The sequence below is a fragment of the Natrix helvetica genome, assembly GCF_964273705.1.
Source record: "Natrix helvetica genome assembly, chromosome: 1".
NCBI classification, from domain to species: Eukaryota; Metazoa; Chordata; class Lepidosauria; order Squamata; family Natricidae; genus Natrix; species Natrix helvetica.
In genome coordinates, this window is record NC_138548.1 from 364,204,707 (window position 1) to 364,216,964 (window position 12,258).

Sequence of the window (12,258 nt, forward strand, 5' to 3'; positions counted from 1 at the left end):
ACCAGGTGGACTGTTTTCCTGGCTGCGTACTCCTATAAACTGGTACACCGACCGGGTTCTACGTTGGGGCACGCAGACGCGCTCAGCCGCTGCCCGTTACCAGAACTGTTGGCCGACCCCACTCCAGAAATACCGGTCCTTTTGATTGACTGTTTGGACACAGGACCGGTATCTTCTATGGACGTTGCTAGGTTTTCTGCTAAGGACAACGTAATCAGACAAGTGCAAACTTGGGTATGGAGGGGGTGGCCCAAAGGGATTGTGGGACCCGAATTCAAAATGTTTTGGTCTAAGCGGGATGAACTGTCGGTTTTAAAAGGTTGTTTATTGTGGGGGGATCGAGTTGTTGTACCGCACAAATTGCGGAAGAATGTATTAGAAGCTTTGCATGTAGGGCATCCAGGGATCGTAAGGATGAAAGCATTAGCAAGAAGCTACGTTTGGTGGCCTAACATGGACAAGGAAATAGAGGAATGGGTGGCCACGTGCAATCCGTGCCAAGAATCCAGACCAGCCCCCCCTGAAGTGCCCGCTATGGAGTGGGACAAACCACAGGCACCCTGGTCGCGAATACACATAGACTTCGCAGGACCAGTTCAGGGACAGACGTTTTTAATAGTTGTAGACGCATACTCCAAATGGTTAGAAGTAGTCCTGATGACCTCAATCACGGCAGAGGCAGTTATCAAGGTACTACGGCGACTTTTCGCCATGCACGGCCTGCCCAATCTCCTAGTCTCCGACAACGGGCCCCAGTTCACGGCCATGCAATTCGAATCCTATTTAGCAAGTCAGGGAATTCGGCATGCCCTCGTCGTGCCATTCCATCCGGCATCCAATGGTCAGGCGGAAAGAATGGTGCGCGCAGCAAAAGAGGCCCTCACTAGGATGGGTCCGGGGGATTGGCAAACACGGGTTGACCATTATCTACTAATTCAACATATTACCCCTAGCGCCACAACGGGAAGGAGCCCCGCTGAACTCCTCATGGGTCGCCGTCTAAGGTCTCACCTAGACGGGCTACACCCAAATTACTCTGCCACATCGCCCCCAGACTCCACAAGCAAAATTAGGAATTTTAGCATAGGGGATTCAGTATACGCCCACAACTATGCAGGGGGAACGCTGTGGATTCCGGCAAAGTTAATAGGTATCACCGGACCTCGTTCCTACTTGTTAGAACTGGAAGACGGTAGGAACTGGAAAAGACACATCGACCAACTCCGTGGTCGCCTGGCTCACTCCAACCTACGATCATCGAACGATGAACTTATACCATCAGAAAGATTACCGACACAACAACCCGACACGGCCATCGCAGACGACTACGGCACAGCGGAACCAAGGGTGGAACCAGAGGCCAACGTATGAACGGAGCAGTTCCCAAGCGAAGGGAATCAACAATCCCCAACCAGGACGGAGGAACAAGAAGGACACTCCGATCCTGCACCCGTTCAGGCACAACCAGAATTACGCAGGTCAACCCGAGCAAGGCAGAAACCCGCATACTTACAGGACTTTGTAACTAACCGAAACACTCCATCTAAGAGGGGAGGGGTGTTAGATATTTACATAAACTGCTGTAGTCTCCACTCAGGTCCGCCGCTAGGGCAGGAACAAGGGAATGTTCTGATTGGACGGGATGTCTGCCAGCTCCCCATAAAAGGGGAGCTGCACGACCCCGTATTCAGCTGGATCACTACTACCTTCTAATAAAGAGCTGTTTGTCACTATCGTCTGGAGTCTGTCCTCTCGTTGCCCGAATCTAACAATTTAGATCCCAAAAGGTTATCTTGTATGTATCCGAATTTACAACCTAAATGTTGGAGATGTGATTGTGCTGATGCTACGTATTACCATATATGGTGGACTTGCAAAAAAGTCAAAGCATTTTGGATAGAAATATGGTGGGTTATTCAAAATATACTTAAAAAAGGATAAAGTTCACACCCCAGTTGTTTTTGTTAGTTATAATTACAGACTGTACAGTTATAGAGACTAATTTGATTTTGAACTTAACGACGGCAGCAAGATTGTTGGTGGCGCGGTACTGAAAGTGGGAAGAATTGCCTACTATTCAAGAATGGACGCTAAAAGTGGTAAATCTAGCAGAGATGGCCAAAATTACAGCATATTTGAAGGACCATTCGGATGAGAAATATGTTGGAATGGAGAAGATGGATTGACTATATTCAAAATAAATATCGGACTAGGAAATTTCAATTAGCTTATGAGTGAAGGCACATGGAATGTTACAATTTACCTAAAGTTAGCTTAACAAAAGGGGAATTAAGGCACAAGAGGAGGTAGGATGTCAAAATCAGTTAGCTTATGTTAGCGTATGATTGTTAAATGTTTATACCCTGTATTTTGCTCTGGGAGGTTGGGGGGAGGGAGGGTCGGAGGGTGGGAAGGGGAAGGGGTAATATTTGTAAAATATTAGATCCCCCAATTCTCTCAGTACCCCCTCCCCTCAAGAACCCGATAGAGCAAGGGAGGATGAAGAGGGGTTCTTGGTCTTGCCCCCAAATTCAGGGGCTCCCCCAGAAGGGAGGGAAGCCCCCCTCTTGCCTGACCTTCAAAGCCTCAAATTTGAGATTCAGAAAAGAAAAAGTGGAAGTTTCTGAAGAAGCCAAAATCCTTTTGCTCAAATGAATCTTTTTCCTTCTGGGGATTCAGGGCTGAAAATGCCTCATTTCCCCTCTTTCGCTTTCGCTTTCGCAATGGGGATTCTCCCCTCTGCAGCGTCATCGGTCTCCGGGCAGATCCTCCCTTGACTTCACCCCATGGAGGAGATAGTTCCGAGCAGAGAGAGAAGCGGAGAAAGGGGGGAGAGGGGATCGTTTCAGTCTTGGGGGCCTGCATTCGAGGGAACTGTTTCATGCCAGCTCCCGAGGGGAGAGTGGACTTCCTTTTGCACCACCACCACCCCGCCCCATGATTCTCATCAAGTCTCCCTTTTTCTGTGCGCCTGGAGGGGCGGACTAGATGCCCTTTTAGTTCCCACAGTGCTCAGAGAGCGGCCAGGCTGAAGACTCCAGAAGGGCGAAGTGGATCCAGAGCTCGAGGGGTCCTTCTGGGCTCCCCCCCACGCTCAGTATGGAAGGAGGGAGCCCCCAGCAGCTGCACCGGACGACAAGGGGGGAGGGACAGTCCCACAGCCAGCCAGGACTTGGGGGTCCCACACTCACCCCAATCCGAAGGGAAGCCAGGAAAACCCTCAGCTGACAGTCCAGGCAGGAAGAGGCGGAGAGGATCTGCAGGGATCCCTCCTGATCCAGCCGGATCCTTTCCCCAGCCCCCCTCCCACTTCACGGGGGAATCTCCGTGGGGATCTCCTGGCTTCACAAGAGAAAACACCCGTCTCCCTTGCTCGGAACGTCTGGACGAAGCGGCTCCTTCCGGTTCTCCGCCCCTCCACCCCGAATGCGAAGGAATCTCCCTTTCTTTCTTTCTGTGGGTCGGGATCCCCCTTTTCCTTGCAAAGCAGCCCCGGATGGCAATGCCGGAATCAAGTTTGGCCGCTTCTCCTCCACTTCCCGCTCCTTTCCTCCGAGAACTTCCCCGTCTTTGCCATAATGCCCAACAATCTCCACTTTCAGCAGAGAAAAGATGGAAAAGAACATTTTGGAAGAAATTTTGCCAGTGTAAAAGTGCAGATATAAAGTGGAATCGTGATGAGATTTGCCTATTTTGGCTGTGCAACAGGAAGCGGCCCTAAAACAGAAGGCTCCTTTTTACGATGTTTCATTGAAGATTATAAGGGCATAAAATATAAAAGAAAGAAGAAAGAAAGAAAGAAAGAAAGAAAGAAAGAAAGAAAGGAGGAAGGAGAAGTGAGAGATAAATGGCAAAAGGCAAAAAGAGAGATGAAAAAACTTTTTCCCCAGCACAATAAAATACAAAGTGAAATTGGAGCCTTGGTTTTTATTTCTTCTGTAAGTAAACATTGACCATTTCTATAACAATTTAACTTAATCCGTAAATCCCAAAAGTCCAGATTTCACTTTTTTTTATGCCTCAAGCACAAAGTCCAGAAGTGGCTTCCAGGTAGAAAAACAGCTGGATATCTACTCTTTCCTCTGGTCAAAAGGTTTATTTCGCCATCTCTGCCAACTCTTTCATTCCTTCACTTCGTCCATCCTGAGGATGGAGGTTTCTTTCCATTTTTGCACATAAAGGGTAATTCCTAAACTTAAAACCCACCTATTCCAGCTAGCCGGCTTGGCCTAATTCCACCTATCCCACCTCAGTCCTATTTCTAAATTTGTAAGATTGGTTTTAAGGTCTGTTTTTTAATTTTTATAAATTGTACAGGGGTTGTTTAATTGGATTTTTACCTATGTGTATGACTGTTTGTATGTTTTTAATTTTTTCCTGTACACCGCCCCGAGTCCCTCCGGGGAGAGGGGGCGGTCTAGAAATTTAATAAATTAAATTAAATTAATTAAATTAAATTAATTCTGGCTGCAGTCAGCACGTGCAGTAATAAAGTAATAAATTTATACTTCAAGTTCCTTGTCCAGTAATCCTGAAAGGAAAACTTCTGGTTTTCAAAAAGACAGTAATAAATCTAGGAAGGGAAGGATTACTGGACAAACAAATTGATGTGTTTATACAATCAAGGATTATATCAGCTTTTTTGGCTGCTCCCCCCCCCCACGTGACTTATGTTTAAGTGATTGTCTATTAGGACTCCCAAGGTCCCTCTCACAATTACTATTTTTGAGCCAGGTTTCATGCAATCCCTGCCCAGGTGTAAAATGTTACTCTTCTCCACATTAAGTTTCATTCAACCTTCTCTCATTTGGATCAGAAAGGCACAATACGCATACACATACAAATCTACAGAGACATGGTGGGTCAGTGGATAGAATGCAGTACTTCAGGCTAATTGCCCACAGCCAGGAGTTCGACTGTGGAGTGGTATATAAGCATTGTAGGTATGTAAGCATTGTGGAGTGGTATATAGGTCTAAGTAGAATTGCTTTTGCTATAGTTTCTCCCAAGCGTGAATCCTTTTATGAGAAGATAGATGACCATTCTGAGCAAAGATCTTTCCACATTCTGTGCATTTAAATGGCTTCTCTCCCAAGTGGATCTTTTTGTGTTTTTGAAGTCCACTATTCAGAGCAAAGGTCTTTCCACATTCCATGCATTTAAATGGTTTCTCTCCTGTGTGGGTCATCTTATGGGAAATAAGATAACGGTTTTGAGTAAAGCTCTTTCCACATTCCATGCATTTAAATGGTTTCTCTCCTGTGTGGATCATCTTATGGGAAATAAGATTACGGCTATGAGCAAAGGTCTTTCCACACTCCATGCATTTATACGGCTTCTCCCCTGTGTGGATTATCTTATGGGAACTAAGTGTACGGCTATGAGCAAAGGTCTTTCCACACTCCAGGCATTTATACGGCTTCTCCCCTGTGTGGATCATCTCATGGGAAATAAGACTACATTTGTCAACCAATTGTTTCCCACACTCCATGCATTTAAATGGTTTTTCCCCTGTGTGGACCCTTTTGTGGTGTCTAAGTCCACTGCTCTGAGCAAAGGTCTTTCCACACTCCATGCATTTAAATGGTTTTTCTCCTGTGTGGAGATTTTTGTGGCTTCTAAGTCCACTGCTCTGAGTAAACGTCTTTCCGCACTCCATGCACTTATATCGCTTCTCCCCTGTATGGAGCTTTTTGTGGCTAGTAAGTCTACTGCTATGAGAAAAGGTCTTTCCACATTCCATGCATTTAAATGGTTTCTCCCCTGTGTGGGTCATCTTATGGGAAATAAGATTACGGTTTTGAGTAAAGCTCTTTCCACATTCCATGCATTTAAATGGTTTCTCTCCTGTGTGGATCATCTTATGGGAAATAAGATTACGGCTATGAGCAAAGGTCTTTCCACACTCCATGCATTTATACGGCTTCTCCCCTGTGTGGATCATCTTATGGGAAACAAGAGTACCTCTTTGAGCAAAGGTCTTTCCACATTCAATGCATTTATAAGGTCTCTCTCCTGTGTGCAGCTTTATGTGTCTTCTAAGTGCACTGCTATGAGTAAATCTGTTTCCACATTCCATGCATTTAAATGGTTTCTCTCCTGTGTGGGTCATCTTATGGGAAATAAGATTACCTCTTTGAGCAAAGGTCTTTCCACACTCCATGCATTCAAACGGCTTTTCTCCTGTGTGGATCCTTTTATGGATAGTAAGATGCCCGTTTTTGCTAAAACATTTTCCACATTCCAAACATTTATAAGGCTTCTCTTTTGTATCAATAGCTTTTTGAAATGTAAGGAACTTATTTCCAAGAGAAAGAATGAATGTCCCATTGTAATCTTGTCCCTTCTGTCTTCTTATAGCATCATCTCCTTTGTTTTGGGTTAAATAGTGTTCATTTACTTCAGCTTTGATTAGCTTCACACTTTTCCCAACATATTTTTTGCTTATTTTCTCTTGTTGGGCAAGAAAATGTTGCATTGTAACATCAGTGGAACATGAGCTTTCCTGATTCCAATTCTTTGACTGGTTTCTCTCATGGCTTTCGAATTCCATTTGAATTCCAAACCTCTCCATTCCATCTTTAGCACTGATCACTTGGAACAGTTCACAGGAATCTTGATTCTCCTGCCCGTTATTACCTTCAAAGCAAAAGAGAAATGAAAATGATAACAAGGTTAGAGGAAAAGATCAAAACGTAGAAAGTCAAGTGAATTTCCTTCTGAATTTCTCAGAAATTCCATTAGGTTGCATGTTTGCATGCTTACAGGGGTGTGATATAGATATGATGATTTCTACATTCAAGAGTCATGAAAGCCTTGAAAACATCTCTTTCTTTACAATTATCTATATATATATGCAAATCTCACTCAGAATAGCAGAGTTGGAAGGGACCTTGGAGGCCTTCTAGTCCAACCCTCTGCTTAGACAGGAAACCTTAGACCACTTCAGACAAATGGTTATCTGACATCTGAAAAACTTCCAGTGTTGGAAGCAAGCTGTTCCACTGATTAATTGTTCTAACTGTCAGGAAATTTCTCCTCGGTTCTAAGTTGCTTCTCTCCTTGATTAGTTTCCACCCATTGCTTCTTGTTCTACCCTCAGGTGCCTTGGAGAATAGTTTGACTCCCTCTTCTTTGTGGCAACCCCTGAGATATTGGAACACTGCTATCGTGTCTCCCCTAGTCCTTCTTTCTATTAAGCTAGACATACCCAGTTCCTGCAACCGTTCTTCATATGTTTTAGTCTCCAGTCCCCTAATCATCTTTGTTGCTCTTCTCTGCACTCTTTCTAGAGTCTCCACATCTTTTTTACATCGTGGCGACCAGAACTGAATGCCGTATTCCAAGTGTGGCCTTACCAAGGCATTATAAAGCGGCATCAACACTTCACGTGATCTTTTTTTTGGAATAAAATTTTATTGGTTTTTCAAGATTTATAGGGAAAAGGATAAATGGACAGGTATACAAATTTTGGCAGTTGCAAAATGTGAAAGGCGCCCCTCCCTCCATACCCATAGTATACATTTATATATAATGCATTAGTATATAATTGATTACAATCAGCATATTAGTTCTATTATTAAATTCAATCAAATTAAACATTACAGTATAAAATCCAAATATAATTCCATTTTCACTTTCGGTCAGTGTATAATAATATGATTTTCTTGTTTATTTTTGTGATCTGAGTCTTCTTGCTATTGCCCCATCTCCCTCCCCTGGCAGAGCTCTGGCCCCTCCCGTGTCCTGCGTGTCCGTTGTAGTGTCTGGTGTTTTCTCTAGGAGTGTTTTATTTTTTTCCATAAAGGCCTGCGCCTCTATGGGTGAATTAATTCTAATTCTTGTCTCCTCCCAGAATATCAGCATACCTTCAGGCATCAACCATCTAAACCACACCCCTTTCTGGTATAATTTATTCGCTAATTGCAAATAATTTTTTCTTTTTTCTCTAATCTTCTTAGGGATCTGCTTCAGAATGGTTATCTCCATATCATGATATGTCAATGCTTGCCCCCTTTGTACACCCAGAATTTCATCTCTTGTGCTTTTTCTAAGGAATTTAATGTGAACCTCCCTGGGTAAATTGTGTGTTCTAGCATAAGCTGAGTTCACTCTATAAACCAGGTCTATATCCCACCCCATCTGTTGTTTTTCTTTATGTGTGTAGTCAGCCAGAATGTTTGTCATGATGTCCCTTATATTTTCCCCATCTTCTTCTATAACATTTTGAAATCTAAGATAATAGGACATTCTCTCAAATTCTAATTTCATCTGTTGGATGTCAAGATCTTTGTTCCCTTTCTGCACAGCTTCCACCCCCCCCTCACCTCCTCCATCCCCCCTTCCACAAGATCCAGTCTTTGTGAGTTCTTATAAATTTGGGCTTGATTTTCTTTAATTTCATCTTTCATTTCCCTTAGCTGTTTCTTGATTTCCTCCTGGCCCTGTAAAATTTGTTGAAGCATTTGTTGAAAGTCCATCTCTGTAGTCTTAGGTTGCATCAGTTCTGTTATCTTTGACTGTGTGGCTGGACTGGATGTTGCAGATGTTGGAGCAGACATGGCAAAGCCAGGTTTCCCAGGAGGTGGTCTTTTAGATGCCATCCTTTATAACATTAGAAGTTCAGTCCATATATAAGATAAACAGTTAGAAAAGAAGGGTAGCCAGGTGAGGTCCGGGAGCAGAAGAACCAGGCAGAAGAGAATCTCTCTAATAAGTCTGGCAATAGATGGAAGGTTTCCCCTAGAAAGTTCAAAAAATACCAATCCACAAGAGATTCCTCTGGGAGACACGGAGACAAAGACCGGAAGCCTGAATTTTAAAGGTGGAGTCAGGTTTCACAATTCATAAAGACAACGGAAGTGAGCCATCTTGCCCTGCCAGTTTTGGGCACAGAGGCATAACAAAGTTTTAAAAAGTTCCAAAAGTCCTCAAATCACAGTAGAAAGTGAAATTAAATTGAAAAGAAAATCATCTCAACCTGGGTGAGGCTTCATTCGTTGGCTCTCCCCCCTCCTCCTTCCCCGGGGGCTGAGAGCAAAATTATTCCTCGCCGCTTGTCCAAGGGGGGGGGAAAACCCCCTCCCTCCAGCCGCGCCTCCAGAATACTCCGAAAGTTATTTTAAAGAAAGCTGACTAATTCTTCGTGCAAAATAGGGCATGAAGAGAGAAGCAACCTCACCGCACCGCAGCTGCTTCCTTCTATTGTTTCATTCTCCAGTCGGCTTTAGCGAGGCGCGAGGCGCAAAAACGCGAGGCGCCCTCCGATCTAGCTCCCCGGTGCCTTGGGCGCGCGAGAGACCTCCCGCCGGCCGCCGCCGCTGCAGGAGCTCCCCGCGATGCCGCCCCTCCGGCAGGACCCCTCTGCGGGGTGTCCTGTGCCCCCCAAGGAGTGGGGAAGCCCACTGGAGAGCCGGAGTGGGCAAAGAGCTGCCCGTCGCTGCTGCCGCCGGAACCGGAACTCCCAACACTTCACGTGATCTTGATTCTATCCCTCTGTTGATGCAGCCTAGAACTGTGTTGGCTTTTTTGGCAGTTGCTGCACACATCTGGCTCATATTTAAATGGTTGTCCACTAGGACTCCAAGATCCTTTTCACAGTTACTACTACTGAGCAAGGTACCACCTATACTGTACCTGTGCATTCCGTTTTTGTTGCCTAAATGTAGAACCTTACTCTTTTCACCATTGAATTCCATAATAATAAGGGGAAACACCCAAGGAGGAATTAGGAGAAAACTTAAGATTTATTGGGGTGGGATATTTTCAACAGAGACCTGTGAGAACTGAAACAATTTTGAAAGAAGCTCCTTCTTCCCCGGTGTACCTTGGAGCAGCTGCTTCACGGTGTCCGTCTGGTGGGCAGGAAACCCCCCCCCCCCGCTCGGCCCATTCCTCGATCCCAGCAATGAAACTTTGGAGCGAAATCCCTTGCTGAAGCCTCCCATTGGCTTGTAAACGCTCTTCGTGCTGAGACTGGAAAGGTTGGGAGGCTTCAAGAATGGCTATTTCGCTGCCCCAAAGTCTCATGGCTTGCATAGGATCTTTGGGCGGATCTGGTACAGGCGTCAGTTAGCAGGGAACGGAGGCTTAAAGTACTTTACCGTGAGATCACACGAGACCAGTAATGCAAGATCTCAGGCTGCTAATATCGCAGGATCTCGCACTGCAGTATTTTAGGCCTTTGTTTGTTTAAGAACTGAAGGCTGCACAAGATCCAGGGCAAAAGTCTCTGAAAACGAAGAGGCCCTCCCTCTCTTTGCAAAGCATTTTGCCCTGGATCTCACGCAGGCCTTGGTTAGCAGAGAACAGAGGCCTTAAGCACTGTAGTGTGAGATCACGCGAGTTCACTAAGTGCTCGATTTCCCACTACTGAGCTCACGTATCACTCACTACTTTAGGCCTCTTTTTCTGCAAATGCACCGGAGTAGGAAAAGGAATCAACAGCTCACCACATTGTTCTGGGCTACCATATTTTTTGGACCATAAGATGCACCTAGGTTTAGAGTAGGAAAACAAGGGGGAAAAAAGTGTTTTTGGCCTGGGTTTCTCCCTATACAGTCCGATACGGCATAAGAGGTAGTGAAAATCTGGCGTACAGGATAGGATCAGTAAAAAGACAGAAAGAAAGAAGGAAGGGAGGGAGGGAGGAAGGAAGGAAGGAAGGAAAGAAAAACAGCACAGCTATTTAGGGCTAGAAGGCTACTCAGAGGTCATCTAGTCCAATCCTTTGCTGCAGCAGGAAACCTTACATTGTCTTGATTATTTTGGTGCCTCTAATGGAGAGGAAAATTGCCAGAAAGAAGAAGGAGTTTACTAGGACAAGGCTGCCATGCAGAGGAAGGCAGAGACAGTCCTTGACTTATGACTTCAATTGAGCCCAAAATTTTGGTTGCTAAGCAAGAGCGTTGTTAAGTGGCTTCACCAAATTTTATCCAATCCATGACATCTCCTGGTGAGTGACATCAAGTTGGCCACGCCAACCCAGCCACATGACCGCTGAGCCACACCCACAAAATAGGCCACACCCACAAAATAGGTAGTAAAAAGTTTTGAAACCCACCCCTGCTCCGCATGTCCCGTTTTTGTCATTCCCAGTGTCCAGAAGCACTCTGCATGCCACGTTTTTGGCCTCCCAAACCCTCTACACACCCCATTTTCAGCCTCCCCGAGGACAAAAACCCAATACACAGAGGCCACCGGAAGTCAAAGGTGGGCCCATTTTTAGCCTGTAGGGTTCTTCTGGACACCAGGGAGGCCAAAAATGGGATGCGCAGAGGGTTTGGGAGGCCAAAACAGGCCCGTATTCGCTCTATAAGACACACTGTCAGCCTCTGCTTTGCTGCTCCCTTTCGGCTGCCATTGAAAATGGGGGGGGGGGGAGAGATAATATGGTATTTGGGAGGGGAAGCTTCAGCACAGGAGTGAATGAAGAAGGGAGTGATTTTCTCACCATCTACTGCGCATACTGCAGATAGTGGAATTGCCGCCAAGGCATACCAACTTGATGATGGGTTTTGAAGCTGCAGCCCACATGACACCTGTGGGGTGTGTGGATTGGACTGGGGGTTGGGATCACTAGGGGGAGGGAGCTGGGTCACATATTGATATACATGATTACACGCGCTTTTGCCTCAGATCTTGCTTTGGTTAGCTGCTTTCTACTCATAACCAGTAAAAGTACTCTTAATTCTGAAAAATGGAGTTGAGTGGTTTCTTTCTTGGTTACTGATGGAGGCTGCCCTGACACACACAGACATTTCCACCCATTTTTTGGGGGGTGGGTATTTTATAGTTTGAAAAATATGGTAAGTTGCTTCCAGTTCCGGCTGCCGACCGCGACAGGCAGGCTCTGCTCGCCCCGTGCTTTCCCGGTGGGCCCCTAACTCCTTGGGGGGCACAGGACGCCCCGTAGAGGCTCCTGCCGAAGGGGCGGCATCGCGGGGGATCCTCCGAGTCAGCGGCGGCCGGGGGGGCCCCCTGCATCGCCCCAGGCATCGGGGAGCATGATGGGGAGCCGCTCCGGCGTCTTCGCAGCGAGGCAGCTGGAAGAATGAGCGATCAGAAGGACGCGGCTGCGGTGCGGCGGAAACTTCTCTCCATTCCTTTTGCTTGCTTGAAAGAAATTGCCAGCTACCTAAAACTTCCTTTCGACTTGGTTTTGAGAAGCGCGGCTGGAGGGAGGGGGATTTTCCCCCCCCCCCGGACAGGCGGCTGTTAACTATTTTTGCTCTCAGCCCTAGGGGGAGGAGGCAGGGA

General features: G+C 46.0%; 2 protein-coding genes across 1 annotated transcript in view; both read right to left on the bottom strand.

Moving 5' to 3' along the window:
- Nucleotides 1-12,258, bottom strand: part of LOC309384804 (uncharacterized protein) — a gene marked incomplete at its 3' end in the record, with an annotated part of 351,454 nt that overhangs the window by 27,170 nt on the left and 312,026 nt on the right.
- The window catches only part of LOC309384240 (uncharacterized protein), a gene marked incomplete at its 3' end in the record, with an annotated part of 73,169 nt that continues 65,904 nt past the window's right edge, over nt 4,994-12,258 (bottom strand). The window contains exon 5 of the mRNA XM_081937481.1: nt 4,994-6,639. Within this exon, the coding sequence (XP_081793607.1) occupies nt 4,994-6,639 (1,646 nt within the window). The remainder of the gene's footprint in view (nt 6,640-12,258) is intronic.